At 56.2% G+C, this 16,465-nt stretch overlaps 3 protein-coding genes across 3 annotated transcripts; all 3 read left to right on the top strand.

The window, feature by feature from the left end:
* Positions 1-1,769: 1,769 nt before the first annotated feature.
* Positions 1,770-4,220, top strand: LOC134049528 (protocadherin beta-15-like). The gene has a single exon (XM_062502033.1). The coding sequence runs from the start codon at positions 1,776-1,778 to the stop codon at positions 4,218-4,220; it is 2,445 nt and encodes an 814-aa protein (XP_062358017.1). The 5' UTR covers positions 1,770-1,775.
* A 2,117-nt stretch (positions 4,221-6,337) lies between these two features.
* Positions 6,338-8,788, top strand: LOC134049527 (protocadherin beta-15-like). Its single transcript, XM_062502032.1, has one exon. The coding sequence runs from the start codon at positions 6,344-6,346 to the stop codon at positions 8,786-8,788; it is 2,445 nt and encodes an 814-aa protein (XP_062358016.1). The 5' UTR covers positions 6,338-6,343.
* Positions 8,789-12,819: 4,031 nt separating this feature from the next.
* On the top strand, positions 12,820-15,619 carry LOC134049802 (protocadherin gamma-A12-like). The gene is made up of 2 exons (XM_062502476.1): positions 12,820-15,282; positions 15,605-15,619. Exons 1-2 carry the CDS (start codon positions 12,820-12,822, stop codon positions 15,617-15,619), a joined length of 2,478 nt encoding a protein of 825 aa, XP_062358460.1.
* Positions 15,620-16,465: the final 846 nt, after the last annotated feature.

The following is a 16,465-nucleotide window of genomic DNA, read 5'->3' as shown; positions in this document are numbered from 1 at the left end:
ATGGCACATCCGCTGCAACGATACAAAGCCTTTTCCACGGCACGTAAAAGAAAGGCACATAGGTAAAAGCAAATAGAGCATCTGTCCCGATGTTCAGTTAGCACACGGCTTTTCCTTTCTGGGGTTCTGGATGTCCCTGTCTGAGATGGGCGGGTTCTGTGTTCCTTTCTTTTTTTTTTATGGCAGTATATATGTCTGAATGGCACTTGTGCGTCTGCAGATGCTTCACTACTTGTGCCCAGTGAAACTGTGAATTTGTCCCATCCAGCCATCGCAATGCCGGCAATTCCAGCTCTGCAGAGTCAAAGGCTGTTTAGACCCAATGAGTCCTCGGGACTCATCTCCTTCCTGGCAGACAGGAACAGGAAAATGCACAACAAATCCTTCTTCGGCTTGTGTGTGGCTTTGGTGCTCTATCCCCTTGGGATTGTCTTGGAAATACAGAAGCAGCAGTAGATGTGTTAGGGTAGGCTATATGGTAGGCTATTACTGTCGAGAGTCGTTAAAACTCATTAATTGTTCTTGTGTGCATGGAAATGCTACATGTCCGTCAGTGATGCATTTTCTGGAGTTAGAATTAAGAAGGACATGAAAACACGATTTTATTTCCTCCTTCTTGTTTCTGAATTCAGTGATCTCTTGTTGCGCCTAGAGAGCTGTCCCTGGAGGATGGTTTTCTGTTTGTGTTAGCGCATCTGCATTCCCATTTTTGCCCTTTCTCCTTCTATCCTCCGAATTGTAACGAGCATTATTTGGCTGCTTCCTCTAGACAAGGAAACCTCCCCGGTATAAAATAACAGGTTGTCTGAATGATGTCTGTGATGCATGGAATATTCAGAAATACTTCCTCACGCTGTGTTGTGCTGAACTCATGGAGTTTAAGATTGCAAACTGTTACGACTCCGAGTTCAAAAATTGTAAAATATCTAGAATCGAAATAAAGAGAACCCTCTGACTCCTTTTGTGAGCATCGAATTATTTGTAGAGGTGTTGAATCTGCAAATGCCCGGGCAAGACTTTTCCAAATTTTGCTAGTCACTTTCTCACTATGTCCCTTGACAGGAGCAATGTTGGGTGGGTGCAGCTCCTGAGTGTGGGGATGCAGGCGGGAGAGTGTTCATTGGCATGACCGTGCTGTCAGCATCGCACTACGGCCGTGCGATTTCTCCTACTGAGGGAAAAATGCTCTGTCCCTCTGGGCTGAGCCGCGGCTTTAGGCTGGGCCGGGAGAGATCGGGTTGGGTTCTTGGCGCCGGGTGTGTGGGAAGGTTTGGAATCGCGGGCCGGGGCGAGCGGCAGCGCGGGCTGCGGGCGGCGGCGGGTGCAGTCCCAGCGCGCACCGCTGGGTGGTGCCCTCGGCCAAGGCGGCGCCGAGCGGCTGCGGCAGCGGAGGAGGCCGAGCCCGGAGCAGAACCCAGCCCAGCACAACCCAGCCCAGCAGAAACCAGCCCAGCACAACCCAGCCCAGCACAACCCAGCCCAGCACAACCCAGCCCAGCACAACCCAGCCCAGCAGAAACCAGCCCAGCACAGCTCAGCGCATCTTGGACGAGCCGAGCCGAGCCGAGCCGGGCGGAGGTGGCAGCGGCTGCGGCGGCGAGCGCTGCCCCGTGTCACCCGCTGCCGGGACACGCCGGCCCCGTTCCGAGCCGCCGGCGGAATCTCAGCCAGCCACGGAAGGCGCCCGTCCCCCACTCCGCCGCTTTCCGCGCCCAATCGCCCGGGACATCCCCCACACCGAGCCCGGCCGACACCGCCGCCGCCGCCGCCGAGCCATGGCGATCGCAAGGCAAGTGCTTTGTCTCTCTGCTTTCCTCTCGCTGCCGCACGCTCGCGCCGAGCCCATCCGCTACTCCGTAGCCGAGGAGGCGGAAAGCGGCTCCCTGGTGGGCAAGCTGGCGGAGGACGCGGGGCTCACGCCGCCGCAGCTCTCGGCTCGCCGCGCCCGCCTGGTCTCGGAGGACGGCCGGCAGCATTTTCGCTTAGAGCGCGGCTCCGGCCGCCTCCTCGTGGCGGGGAGGCTGGACCGGGAGGAGCTGTGCGGCCAGGCCGCCACCTGCATGCTCCCCTTCGAGCTCCTGCTCTCCGACCCGCTGCAGTTCTTTCGGGTCGAGGTGGCTCTGCACGATATCAATGACCATTCGCCAGTTTTTAGGAAGGATCGTGTCAGTTTTAGGATCCCCGAAACGAGCGAGCCGGGCTCTCGTTTTCCGCTGGAGGTGGCTCGCGATCGCGATATTGGCAGCAACACTGTCCAGGCGTACAGCATATCACCGGAGAACGAGTCTTTCACTGTCTCCTATGGTAGTCGGAATGCGGATGACAAATATCTTGAACTGGTCTTGGAAAAGCCGCTGGATAGGGAGGAGCAGGCAGAGATGAGTTTAACTGTAATCGCTGAAGATGGGGGCACTCCTCCCAGAAGTGGCACCACCGAGGTGCAAATTGTCATTTTAGATGTGAATGACAATGCTCCCACCTTCACACAGGAGGTGTATATTGGAAAGGTCCTGGAGAACACGCCAGAAGGTTCTGTGGTTCTGACTGTTGTGGCAACCGATCCAGATGCTGGTGTTAATGGGGACATTTCCTATGAACTCAGTGATACAGTGGGGCAGAGCGACACAGCATTTGAGATTGACCCCAAATCTGGTGAAATTAAACTCACAAAACCTCTGGACTTCGAGGCAGCAGAATCTCACGAGCTGAGTGTAAGGGCCACAGACGGTGGGGGTCTCTCCGCAATCTGCAAAGTGTTGGTGGAGGTGGTGGATGTGAACGACAATGCCCCCGAGCTGGCGGTCAGCTCCTTCAGCAGTCCCCTCGCCGAGAACGCCGTGCCCGGCACCGTGGTTGCCCTGTTCACGGTCAGGGACCGCGACTCTGGTGCCAACGGCGAGATCTCGTGTGCCCTCGACCACGAGCTCGTGTTCTCCCTGCGGCCAGCCTACAAGAATTACTATGAGCTGGTGACAGTGAGCGCGCTGGACCGCGAGCACACGGCTCAGTACGTGCTCAGGGTCACGGCAGCAGACGCGGGCTCGCCTCCTCTCTCGAGCACGCACACCTTCACCGTGGCCGTCTCGGACGTCAACGACAACGCCCCCGTCTTCAACCAGACGTCCTACACCATGTATGTGCGGGAGAACAACGTCCCCGCGGTGCTGGTGGGAGCCGTGAGCGCTGCAGATGCCGACGCGGGGCTCAATGCCAAGGTGACCTATTCCCTGGCGCCGGTGGCAGCGGCGGAGCGGCCGCCGTGCTCCTGCGTGTCGGTGAACTCTGAGAGCGGCCACGTGTTTGTGCTGCGGCCCCTGGACTACGAGCGCTTGAGGCAGACCGAGGTCACGGTGAGCGCCTCTGACGCGGGCTCTCCTCCCCTCAGAGCCAACGTCACCGTCCGCCTTGTCGTGCTGGACGAGAACGACAACGCGCCGCTCGTGCTCTACCCAGCCCAGGACGGCAGCCCGGCGGCCAGCGAGCTCGTGCCCGTGGCGGCCGAGGCGGGCTACCTGGTCACCAAAGTGGTGGCCGTCGATGCCGACTCCGGACAGAACTCCTGGCTCTCGTACCACCTGCTCAGGGCCACCGAGCCCGGCCTGTTCACCGTGGCTCTCCAGAGCGGCGAGGTGCGTCTCAAGAGGCCGCCGACCGAGAGGGACAGCGTGAAGCACAAGCTCCTCGTCCTGGTCACAGACAACGGCAAGCCCCCGCTCTCAGCCACCGCAGCTCTGAGCGCGCTCCTGCTCAAGGACTTCTCCGACGTGCGCCTCCCGCACGGCAGCCCGCCCCCAGACCATCAGGGCGACTCCCTCACCACCTATCTAATCATCTCCTTGGTCTTCGTCTCGCTCCTCTTCCTCGTCTCCACCGCCGTCTTTGTGGCTCGCCAGGCGTGCAAGAGGAAGGAGCTCGAGCCCGCCCATGTGCTTTACGCTGCCGACAACTTGCAGAGCGGCCTGGCCGATGCAGCCGCTGCAGGGACCCTGCCCCGCGCCTATTGCTACGAGATCAGCCTCACCACGGGCTCGGGCGACAGCGAGTTCAAATTCCTCAAGCCCGTCCTGCCCAGCCTGCCCCCACAGCCCTGCGCCGCGGGCCAGGACCCGCATGAACAGGAACAGGATTTCCCCCGTGTCCCTGTCAGCACAGAGGACGTGGCACCGGACTATGCTGGCACTCTCTCTGCTCCACAGTTCAACGCTCTTTCCTTTGACTAGCACGGCGTCTGCACGGACAGGGGCTCCGTGGCTCACGGGAGGAGGGCATCCAGGCTGCAGCATGTGGGAAGGGTTCCTCCACAGAAATCCTGTGTATCCAGTTGGCATAGAAAATCTCCTGGAAATTCTTTAGCTAAAATTTCGCTTCCACCCCCAAAAACACCGATAGCGAAACAAAGTTTCCGTGGTTCTCTCCCTCACGCAATAGTCTATTTTATCTCTATCTCAGCCACTTCAAATCGCCTTTAGTAATGCACTCCCAGCTTGGTTCTTGCCTCTTGCTGTCAGAACAGACCTTGGAATCATTTGTTTTCGATCAATGGCACATCCGCTGCAACGATACAAAGCCTTTTCCACGGCACGTAAAAGAAAGGCACATAGGTAAAAGCAAATAGAGCATCTGTCCCGATGTTCAGTTAGCACACGGCTTTTCCTTTCTGGGGTTCTGGATGTCCCTGTCTGAGATGGGTGGGTTCTGTGTTCCTTTCTTTTTTTTTATGGCAGTATATATGTCTGAATGGCACTTGTGCGTCTGCAGATGCTTCACTACTTGTGCCCAGTGAAACTGTGAATTTGTCCCATCCAGCCATCGCAATGCCGGCAATTCCAGCTCTGCAGAGTCAAAGGCTGTTTAGACCCAATGAGTCCTCGGGACTCATCTCCTTCCTGGCAGACAGGAACAGGAAAATGCACAACAAATCCTTCTTCGGCTTGTGTGTGGCTTTGGTGCTCTATCCCCTTGGGATTGTCTTGGAAATACAGAAGCAGCAGTAGATGTGTTAGGGTAGGCTATATGGTAGGCTATTACTGTCGAGAGTCGTTAAAACTCATTAATTGTTCTTGTGTGCATGGAAATGCTACATGTCCGTCAGTGATGCATTTTCTGGAGTTAGAATTAAGAAGGACATGAAAACACGATTTTATTTCCTCCTTCTTGTTTCTGAATTCAGTGATTTCTTGTTGCGCCTAGAGAGCTGTCCCTGGAGGATGGTTTTCTGTTTGTGTTAGCGCATCTGCATTCCCATTTTTGCCCTTTCTCCTTCTATCCTCCGAATTGTAACGAGCATTATTTGGCTGCTTCCTCTAGACAAGGAAACCTCCCCGGTATAAAATAACAGGTTGTCTGAATGATGTCTGTGATGCATGGAATATTCAGAAATACTTCCTCACGCTGTGTTGTGCTGAACTCATGGAGTTTAAGATTGCAAACTGTTACAACTCCGAGTTCAAAAATTGTAAAATATCTAGAATCGAAATAAAGAGAACCCTCTGGCTCCTTTTGTGAGCATCGAATTATTTGTAGAGGTGTTGAATCTGCAAATGCCCGGGCAAGACTTTTCCAAATTTTGCTAGTCACTTTCTCACTATGTCCCTTGACAGGAGCAATGTTGGGTGGGTGCAGCTCCTGAGTGTGGGGATGCAGGCGGGAGAGTGTTCATTGGCATGACCGTGCTGTCAGCATCGCACTACGGCCGTGCGATTTCTCCTACTGAGGGAAAAATGCTCTGTCCCTCTGGGCTGAGCCGCGGCTTTAGGCTGGGCCGGGAGAGATCGCGTTGGGCTCTTGGCGCCGGGTGTGTGGGAAAGTTTGGAATCGCGGGCCGGGGCGAGCGGCAGCGCGGGCTGCGGGCGGCGGCGGGTGCAGTCCCAGCGCGCACCGCTGGGTGGTGCCCTCGGCCAAGGCGGCGCCGAGCGGCTGCGGCAGCGGAGGAGGCCGAGCCCGGAGCACAACCCAGCCCAGCACAACCCAGCCCAGCAGAAACCAGCCCAGCACAACCCAGCCCAGCACAACCCAGCCCAGCACAACCCAGCCCAGCACAACCCAGACCAGCACAACCCAGCCCAGCAGAAACCAGCCCAGCACAACCCAGACCAGCACTGCTCAGCGCATCTCGGACGAGCCGATCCGAGCCGAGACGGGCGGAGGTGGCAGCGGCTGCGGCGGCGAGCGCTGCCCCGTGTCACCCGCTGCCGGGACACGCCGGCCCCGTTCCGAGCCGCCGGCGGAATCTCAGCCAGCCACGGAAGGCGCCCGTCCCCCACTCCGCCGCTTTCCGCGCCCAATCGCCCGGGACATCCCCCACACCGAGCCCGGCCGACACCGCCGCCGCCGCCGCCGAGCCATGGCGATCGCAAGGCAAGTGCTTTGTCTCTCTGCTTTCCTCTCGCTGCCGCACGCTCGCGCCGAGCCCATCCGCTACTCCGTAGCCGAGGAGGCGGAAAGCGGCTCCCTGGTGGGCAAGCTGGCGGAGGACGCGGGGCTCACGCCGCCGCAGCTCTCGGCTCGCCGCGCCCGCCTGGTCTCGGAGGACGGCCGGCAGCATTTTCGCTTAGAGCGCGGCTCCGGCCGCCTCCTCGTGGCGGGGAGGCTGGACCGGGAGGAGCTGTGCGGCCAGGCCGCCACCTGCATGCTCCCCTTCGAGCTCCTGCTCTCCGACCCGCTGCAGTTCTTTCGGGTCGAGGTGGCTCTGCACGATATCAATGACCATTCACCCGTCTTCCCTGAGGAACGAGTTACCTTTAAGATTCCGGAGCTGAGCGAACCGGGCTCTCGTTTTCCTCTGGAGGTGGCTCGGGATCGCGATATAGGCAGCAACACAGTCCAGGCATACAGCATCTCTCCCGAGAACGAGTATTTCACTGTCTCTTATGGAAGCCTCAGTGACAATGACAGAAGTGTGGAGTTGACTTTGGAAAAGTCTCTAGACAGAGAGGAGCAGGCAGAGATGAGTTTCACTGTTATCGCTGAGGACGGTGGCTCTCCTCCCAGGAGTGGGACCATCCAAGTCAACATTATTGTTCTAGACGTAAATGACAATGCTCCTGTCTTCACACAGAAAATCTACGTTGGGCAGGTTTTGGAAAACTCACCGGAAGGTTCTGTGGTTTTGGTTGTGGTTGCAGCTGATCGGGATATAGGACTTAATGGAGACATCACCTATGAGTTCAGCCAAGCGGTGATTCAGAGCGACAACACGTTCACAATTGACTCTAAGAGTGGTGAAATCAAACTCTCAAAACCTCTGGACTTCGAGGCAGCAGAATCTCACGAGCTGAGTGTAAGGGCCACAGACGGTGGGGGGCTCTCCGCAATCTGCAAAGTGTTGGTGGAGGTGGTGGATGTGAACGACAATGCCCCCGAGCTGGCGGTCAGCTCCTTCAGCAGTCCCCTCGCCGAGAACGCCGTGCCCGGCACCGTGGTTGCCCTGTTCACGGTCAGGGACCGCGACTCTGGTGCCAACGGCGAGATCTCGTGTGCCCTCGACCACGAGCTCGTGTTCTCCCTGCGGCCAGCCTACAAGAATTACTATGAGCTGGTGACAGTGAGCGCGCTGGACCGCGAGCACACGGCTCAGTACGTGCTCGGGGTCACGGCAGCAGACGCGGGCTCTCCTCCTCTCTCGAGCACGCACACCTTCACCGTGGCCGTCTCGGACGTCAACGACAACGCCCCCGTCTTCAACCAGACGTCCTACACCATGTATGTGCGGGAGAACAACGTCCCCGCGGTGCTGGTGGGAGCCGTGAGCGCTGCAGATGCCGACGCGGGGCTCAATGCCAAGGTGACCTATTCCCTGGCGCCGGTGGCAGCGGCGGAGCGGCCGCCGTGCTCCTGCGTGTCGGTGAACTCTGAGAGCGGCCACGTGTTTGTGCTGCGGCCCCTGGACTACGAGCGCTTGAGGCAGACCGAGGTCACGGTGAGCGCCTCTGACGCGGGCTCTCCTCCCCTCAGAGCCAACGTCACCGTCCGCCTTGTCGTGCTGGACGAGAACGACAACGCGCCGCTCGTGCTCTACCCAGCCCAGGACGGCAGCCCGGCGGCCAGCGAGCTCGTGCCCGTGGCGGCCGAGGCGGGCTACCTGGTCACCAAAGTGGTGGCCGTCGATGCCGACTCCGGACAGAACTCCTGGCTCTCGTACCACCTGCTCAGGGCCACCGAGCCCGGCCTGTTCACCGTGGCTCTCCAGAGCGGCGAGGTGCGTCTCAAGAGGCCGCCGACCGAGAGGGACAGCGTGAAGCACAAGCTCCTCGTCCTGGTCACAGACAACGGCAAGCCCCCGCTCTCAGCCACCGCAGCTCTGAGCGCGCTCCTGCTCAAGGACTTCTCCGACGTGCGCCTCCCGCACGGCAGCCCGCCCCCAGACCATCAGGGCGACTCCCTCACCACCTATCTAATCATCTCCTTGGTCTTCGTCTCGCTCCTCTTCCTCGTCTCCACCGCCGTCTTTGTGGCTCGCCAGGCGTGCAAGAGGAAGGAGCTCGAGCCCGCCCATGTGCTTTACGCTGCCGACAACTTGCAGAGCGGCCTGGCCGATGCAGCCGCTGCAGGGACCCTGCCCCGCGCCTATTGCTACGAGATCAGCCTCACCACGGGCTCGGGCGACAGCGAGTTCAAATTCCTCAAGCCCGTCCTGCCCAGCCTGCCCCCACAGCCCTGCGCCGCGGGCCAGGACCCGCTTGAACAGGAACAGGATTTCCCCCGTGTCCCTGTCAGCACAGAGGACGTGGCACCGGACTATGCTGGCACTCTCTCTGCTCCACAGTTCAACGCTCTTTCCTTTGACTAGCACGGCGTCTGCACGGACAGGGGCTCCGTGGCTCACGGGAGGAGGGCATCCAGGCTGCAGCATGTGGGAAGGGTTTCTGAACACTATATCTTCATTTGCCATTTTTTTTCGTAACTTCCTGGAAATTCTTAGTCAGAATAGAAGTTTTCTTCGATTCCACAATACATAGGCAAGCATACAAAATGAATTCAGGTCCTCTCACATGAGGTATGTTTTAGCTTTGTTTTTTCTCACATTTTTTAAGGATGGGATTAACACCCCCGTTATGATCCTGTCTCTCTTGCTCTCCAGGCAGATAATAGAGCTTTTCTTGTATGTTCTGCCACAAAGGCAAAATTTGTCAGACATATCTCCTCGTTCAAAAATGTACAAAGCCCCTTTCCCAGGTTAGGAAAGCGAATATATTGAGAGTACAGTGTCACGATGTGGTTTGAGGTCTGTACTTTTTCTTCCCTGCATTCTGGTTCCCTTTGTGTGAGATGTGTGGTCTCTGTGTGTTTTGTTGTCCTGTCAGTCAATACAGCTGCTGTGTGGCTGCATATTTTTCACTAGTGCTGCCCAGTGAATGGCCAAGTTGCTCCCTTCAAACTTTTGCAATGCAGGCAATTGCAGCTCAGCTGGCAAGAAGAGTATTCTGACCCTCTGAGTACAGGAGTCTCATCCTCTCCAGGGCAGAGAAGAGCAGTAAAATGTACTGCAAAATATTCTTTTTGTCCCTATAAAGCGTTGCTTGGTGTTCTCTCTCATCGAAATACAGAAATAGAACAGCCCAAATGGTGTTTGGTTTGCTATAAATGTACAAAGTTTTGAAAACACGTTAATTTCCTTTGGCTACGTTTCATGAAAACTCCATAAGTCCTTCAGAGAGCATTTTATGAAGTGTAGAATCAACATGAAATGGCAAAAGTAACGTTTGTCTTCTTATTGTTCCTATATACCATGTCTTCCTGCTGTGAGTAGAAAGCTGTCCCCACATGATTCTCTCTATCTGTGTTAGAACATTTGCATTCCCATTTTGCTCTTTCTCCTGCTACTCTCTGAACTGAGTTCGAGCACTATTCTTCCTTTTCTGCTTAGGGACTGCCACCCCATATATAATAATTGATTATTTGAATGATGTCTGTGATGCATGTAATATTCAGAGAGCCTCACTCTATTCAGCCACACCGAATGCTGTGTTTTGTTGAAGTTATAAAATTTAACATTATAAACTTGAATAACCCTGAGTGTAAAACTGAAATAAAGAGAACGCCTGAATGCCTTGTGTGGAGACAGTCTTTGCATTTTCCTTTGCCTAGGTAGTAGGTGAGTGGGCACATTTCTCCAGTTTCAAGATGCAGTTGAAACAGCATTCAGGAAAATTGGGAGGACAATGGAACAGCTATCAGGCCTCTATTTTTTTTTTTTTTTTTTTTGAGCACTGACTTTCTGGCTCTGATAGAGCCCAGTAATAGCCAGGCCAGGGGAAACTGGACCCTACCTTAACAGAGGCCCTATGCGTGCTCTGCCTGTGTAAAGAGGTGATGTAGGGGAGTGACCTTCTCAAATCTGACAGCTGAACCCACAGATGGCAACTAAGAGGTGTTTGTAACACTTCAGATGTAGGAATTCTGGAAACAAATGGCATAAATCCAGGAAGTATTGCCCTTGGGAAGTATTTCTAGGGAGTGTCTGGGGGCGTGTATTTGCTGAGCATAAACTGCTGCCAGGGAGAAGCTTTGGTATCATGAAATGAAGAGGACTACAGCAGCACTGCTTCCACAAGGGCCAGATGAAAAGGTAAGTCCTGGGGAGGGAATGCTGTAGTGATGCTGACCAGAAGACTGAAGAACATCTGGGATGAAGTGATCCATAATCCAGTAAATCTGGGAAGACACAGGCCTCTGCTGTGCTGTGTTCTGCTCCACAAATACATTGGTGGTGGGTTAGATTAATCTCATTTTAACCAAGGAACCTGCAGGCCGTTTCCCCTTCCCAATGGTGAGAAAGCCACCCACAAGCAAGAAGTCTGCATGCAAGCTTCTTTTATTGGAACTCTAAAAATTATGAATAAAACTGATTTACTGTGTGAAAGTCCAGTAATGTCTTGACTGAGTGGAACAGGGAAACTCTTCCTTTCCTGGTACCAGGATCTGTTTGGAATTCTGTGTATGGCTGGATTCCTATGTGAAGTTACTTGACTAAATGTTCTCCACTTCTAAAGGGATGTAGAATGTACTGTGTAGAATGTACTGTAGGATGTACTGTGCTGATCTCTTCCACTATTCTGTGTTGTAAAAGAGAGCTGGTGTGTCTCTCTTACTGAGATCACTAGGGACCATCATCTTTTGTTGTTAAACTTCTCCGGTTTGGGTCATTCCAGTTTGAGGCTTCAGGTGTCTGAGGCAGTTCACAAACAGATAGTTTATTATGGCTTTAACCCTGTGAGAGGGGGAGACAGTGTCCTGTCTTAGAATGCCTGAACACACTGCTGAGTTCTCCCAAGAAGTGCACTGGAGGTGTCCTTTAGGAAGGATTAAGCCCTTAGTCCAACCCTCCTTACCAGAAGAAATGTTTTTCTGGACTTGTTGGTCATCAAGACATGTGAGCTAATCAAACACATCAAGATTGGTGGCAGGCTGGGCTGCCAGGATCATTCACTGATCAAGTTCACAGTCCTGAGGGATATGAATCAGGCAAAGAGTAAAGTCAGGACCATGAATTTTAGGAAAGCAAACTTCCAGCTCTTGAAGGATTTAGTCAGTGGGGCCCCTCGGGGAAAGTGCCCTGAGGGACAAGGGAGCAGAACAGACCTGGCAGATCTTTAGGGATGCTTTCCATACTGTCATGACCTCTTGAACCCATGTGCAGGAAATAAGAAAAAGAAGAGAACAGACCAGCATGGCTGAGGGAAGAGTTGCTGGTCTTAGGGGTAAGAAAGAAATGTGCAGCAGTGGGATGAGGGACAGATGTTCTGGGAAGAGTATAGGGATGTTGGCTGGTTGTGTTGGGGTAGGGTCAGGTCAGTCAAGGCATGGCTGGAGCTGAACCCTATTAAGAATGCAAGGAAGAGCAAAAACGGCTTCTACAGGTAAGTCAGACTGAAGAAGAAGGTTTAAAAACCCCTGTATGTGTCCTGAAGAACACAGCAGACAAACTGATAAAAACAGACCACGAGGAGGCTGAGATGCTTAGCCATATCTCTGCCTCAGTCGTCATTGACAAATCTCTTCCCACACCTATCAAGTGGATGGAACTCAAGGCAGGGACTGGGGGAAAAAAGTGTCTCCCACTGTAAGAAAAGATCAGCTTCGAGACCACCTGAGGAGCTTGCACATAGAAAAGTGCAAGCTGCTGGCTTGTGCTATCACATGGGATTTGGAAATCTGAGGTTGCTAATAGGTATTCCAGTACTGAGATGTATTGGCAGAAAAGGCAAAGGGAACAAAAAGGATATCCAGTAATGATTGCTGACAAAGCTGGGCAGTTAAGGGGGAAATTGTGGTTTTGAACTAATGGAGCATGACTAGTAATACTTCTGCTTATTTAAAGATTTACATCAATAAAAATACATTATATCAACACTTCATATCAATACTGTATCATCATGGCAAAAAAATTTTCCTGTGCGGTAGAAACATCACCGGCCTTGATCAGCTTCTCAAAGAAGAGATGGGCTTGAGAAAAGCAGAGGCAGGAGGTCCCCGCTTGACGGGTCCCGATGTCCCCGTGGCGCTGTGCTGTCCCCGCGAGTGGCCCTTGGGGGAGGCAGGACCGCAGCGCTCGGTGCTGCAGTGCCGGGAGGAGGCTGCGGGCGCCGCTGTTGACCGAGAGGAGCGAGAGGAAGCTCGGAGCGCTGCAGCCCCGCCCGCTGCGGACGGGATCTCTTGCCCGCTCCCTCTCTGACTTGGCAGGGGTTGGGATCGTCCCCGCGGTGCGGATCGGTGCTGCAGCGAGGCGGAGGGGGCAGAGGCAGCTGCTGGGAGCGGTGAGTGGGAGAAGGAATTACAGCACAAGCAGCAGCCAGAGCGTGGTGCGGTGCCGCGGCGGAGATGTTCTCGGCGGGGAGGCGCTGGGGCCGGCGGCAGCGAGCTCTGCTCTGGGTGATCCTGCTGGCGGCGGGGGAGGCGGCGTGGGGGCAGCTGCGCTACTCGGTGCCCGAGGAGATGCCCAAGGGCTCGTTCGTGGGCGACGTGGCCAAGGACCTGGGGCTGCAGCTGCCGGCGCTCCGAGATCGCGGCTTCCACATTGTAGAAAGAGATAGGATTCAATACTTCTCTCTGCATGGGAAGACGGGACATTTACTGACTGCAGAGAGGATCGACAGAGAGCAGCTGTGCGAGGATTTGCAGCAATGTGTGCTGCGCTGTGAGCTGATAGTGGAGGGAGAAATGATGATTTATGCAATAGAAGTGGAAATCACAGACATCAACGACAATCCCCCCAGCTTTCGAGAGGCAGAAATTGAACTGAGAATGAGCGAGACGACAGCTCCGCAGTCACGGTTTGCCCTTGCCAGGGCTCATGATCCGGACTCAGGCAGGAATTCCCTGCAGAGCTACGAGCTGAGCGGTGACGAGCACTTCTCGCTGGCCGTGCAGGCGGGCCCCGGCGGCGATCAGCGTCCCGAGCTGGTGCTGGCGAAGGCGCTGGACCGGGAGGAGGCGGCGTTTCACGAGCTGGTGCTGAGGGCGAGTGACGGCGGCGATCCGGCACGGACGGGCACGGCTCGGATCCGTGTTACAGTGGTGGATGCGAACGACAACGCGCCGGTGTTCAGCCAGGCGGAGTACACGGTGCGTGTGCCCGAGGACGTGCCCGTGGGCTCTGTCCTCGTCACCGTTACGGCCACGGATGCCGACGAAGGTCTGAACGGGCAAGTGAAATATTCATATGAAATTGTTTCTGTGAAAGCAACAAAAGTATTCCATCTGGAGGCCGAAACGGGAGCGATCACTTTGATACGTAATTTAGACTTCGAGGAAGCTAACTCCTATGAACTGGAGGTACAGGTTCGAGACGGCGGGGAACTTTCAGACACAGCAAAAGTCGTTATCACTGTAACAGACGTCAACGACAATGTACCGGAGATTTCGGTGCGGTCGGCAATGAGAGAGATTTCGGAAGACGCCCCATCGGAGACTGTGGTAGCCATTCTGTACGTGCAGGACCGTGACTCGGGGAGAAATGGCAAGGTGCGCTGCTCGCTTGAAGGGGATGTCCCGTTCCGGCTGCAGAGCTCCCACGGCGGCTACTACAGCGTGGTGACAGCGGGCGAGCTGGACCGGGAGCAGGTGTCGGAGTACAACGTGACGGTGCGGGCGGCCGACGGCGGGTCGCCGTCGCTGCAGAGCAGCGCGGTGCTGGCGCTGCGGGTGCTGGACGTGAACGACAACGCGCCGGTGTTCGCGGAGGAGCGCTACAGCGCGCGGCTGGCGGAGAACAACGCGGCGGGCGCGCTGGTGCTGACGGTGCGCGCGACGGACGCGGACTGGGGGCAGAACGCGCGCGTGCGCTACCGGCTGTCGGAGGGGCGGGTGCGGGGCGCGCCGCTGTCGTCGTACGTGTCGGTGCAGGCGGAGACGGGCGCGCTGTACGCGCTGCGCTCCTTGGACTACGAGCAGGTGCGCGAGCTGCGGCTGTGGGTGCGCGCGGAGGACGGCGGCGCGCCGGCGCTGAGCGGCAACGTGTCGGTGCTGCTGCTGATCGCGGACGAGAACGACAACGCGCCGCAGGTGCTGTACCCGCCGCCGGCCGCGGCGGCGTGGCGGGGCTCGGGCGCGGCGCGGTCGGTCGTGGAGCTGGCGCCGCGCTCGTCGCCGGCCGGCGCGCTGGTGGCCAAGGTGGTGGCGGTGGACGCGGACGCGGGTCAGAACGCGTGGCTGTCGTACGAGCTGGCCAAGGCCACGGAGCCGGGGCTGTTCCGCGTGGGGCCGCACAGCGGCGAGGTGCGCACGGCGCGCTCGCCGCTGGCCCGCGACGCGGCGCGCCACAGCCTGGTGGTGCTGGTGAAGGACCACGGGCGGCCGGCGCTGTCGGCCACGGCCACGCTGAGCGTGGTGCTGGCCGAGAGCGTGGCCGAGCTGCTGGCCGAGCTGGGCGGCGCGGCCGACGAGGCGGCGGCGCCGGGCGAGCCGGCCGGCAGCCTGACGCGCTGGCTCGTGCTGGCCGTGGCCGCCGTGTCCTGCCTCTTCCTCGCCTTCCTGCTGCTGCTGCTGGCGCTGCGCCTGCGCCGCTGGCGCCGCCAGCAGCTGCTGCCGCCCGACAGCGGCGCCTCCTTGCGCGGCGTGCCCGTCTCGCACTTCGTGGGCATCGACGGCGTGCGCGCCTTCCTGCAGTCCTACTCGCACGAGGTGTCGCTCACGGCCGACTCGCGCGAGAGCCGGCTGCGCTTCTCGGCCGCCGCCGCCTGCTGCGACACCCTCCCGGCCCGCCCGCTGCCCGACGAGCCCGCGCCGCTGCTCGGGGACGAGGACCCTGCCGCCGCCCTTCCCGTCGATCCCGCCGCTCCCTCGGTGAGTTTCTCTGCACAGGTTTCCTCCTAGCGCTTTCTCTTGATGATGCCCTGCTCTTCCCGCGCCGTGCCCTCTGGCTTGTCTATGAGATTTGGTTTAAAAACAAGGTGACGTTTCATTCGGTGACTTTCTGAAGACTCGTGTCCGTTGTTGTTTTGTGAACACGGCGTCGGTCCTCAGATTTCCAGTTTGTGAAGAAGGAAGGAGGGAGAAGGCTGCTCTTGGCTGTCTCTTGGTTAGGTCGGAAGTTTGGTTATTGTTCAGGTTCCAGGTATTCTTCCTTTATGTCCCATGTGCTATGTGCTCTCTGTGTTCCTGTTAGTACAAGATCTTCTGAACGGATGTATCGCATTATTAAGAAATTCACCCTTTTAGCAGGCTCACGTGTCTTCCCAACAGCACCTGTGCTTGAATAGGTTGAATGTGTCGAACAAAATGCTGATGGCTTTGCGTGGAACTTGTGTGCACGTTGCTCTCAGCCTTTATCGTTGTGCATGGTGCATAGTGGGGGTCAGCAGGAAAAGTCTTTGCGTTATCCATGCTTTGATCTTTGTCCGCAGCAAAGGATTGCGCCAGGCACCAAGTATTCCCACCGTGGTCCTTCGCTTGCATAGGTTGGTCTGCCGAAAATGAAGGTGAACTTTCGTTTAAGGGTGTTCTGTTGGCATTTGCTTCTTTCTGAAGCAGCTTGGAGGCGTGGTGGATGCAGGGCCTGAAAGTTGTTGGGAGCAGCAGGAGAAGGGAGACTGCCCTTGGATGGAGATTTTCAGAGCAGGGCTTTCTTTTTTTTTTTCATCCAGTGCCAGAGTGTAACTGTGCTTCAAGACATGGAACACTGGTTGTCTTGCTAGCTTCTTGTGAATGGAAGGGTTAAGTTTTGAGGACATTACCTTTAGGTTATTAATAGGATCCGTTTCTTTGCTTAAGTACATGCGTTTATTTTGTTGGGGCTTCTCTGGGTGTTGTAACTTCCCCTTTCTCCTTTCATTCTGCTCTCGGCCTTTATGTTCCCCCCTGATAATGCACATTAGCAAGAATAGCAATCGTCTATTCTGTCATCTTTGAGCCGCATGTAGAGGAATGGTCCGGGCAGCATTGATAATATCAATCTGCTTGTCAGGAAGAGGAAAGATATAACCTGGATGTTATTCTCCAGGTGGGATTCCCGATTCAGGGTCAGGGT

This window comes from Cinclus cinclus, chromosome 14 (assembly GCF_963662255.1).
Source record: "Cinclus cinclus chromosome 14, bCinCin1.1, whole genome shotgun sequence".
In the NCBI taxonomy this organism is placed as follows: Eukaryota; Metazoa; Chordata; class Aves; order Passeriformes; family Cinclidae; genus Cinclus; species Cinclus cinclus.
The sequence above is the reverse complement of the archived record's forward strand: the minus strand, read 5'-3'. Positions and strand labels throughout refer to the sequence as shown.

Bases quoted from the DNA above. Each gene is read 5' to 3' on its own strand.
- LOC134049527 (XM_062502032.1), top strand. From the start codon at position 6,344: ATGGCGATCGCAAGGCAAGTGCTTTGTCTCTCTGCTTTCCTCTCGCTG.
- LOC134049802 (XM_062502476.1), top strand. From the start codon at position 12,820: ATGTTCTCGGCGGGGAGGCGCTGGGGCCGGCGGCAGCGAGCTCTGCTC.
- LOC134049528 (XM_062502033.1), top strand. From the start codon at position 1,776: ATGGCGATCGCAAGGCAAGTGCTTTGTCTCTCTGCTTTCCTCTCGCTG.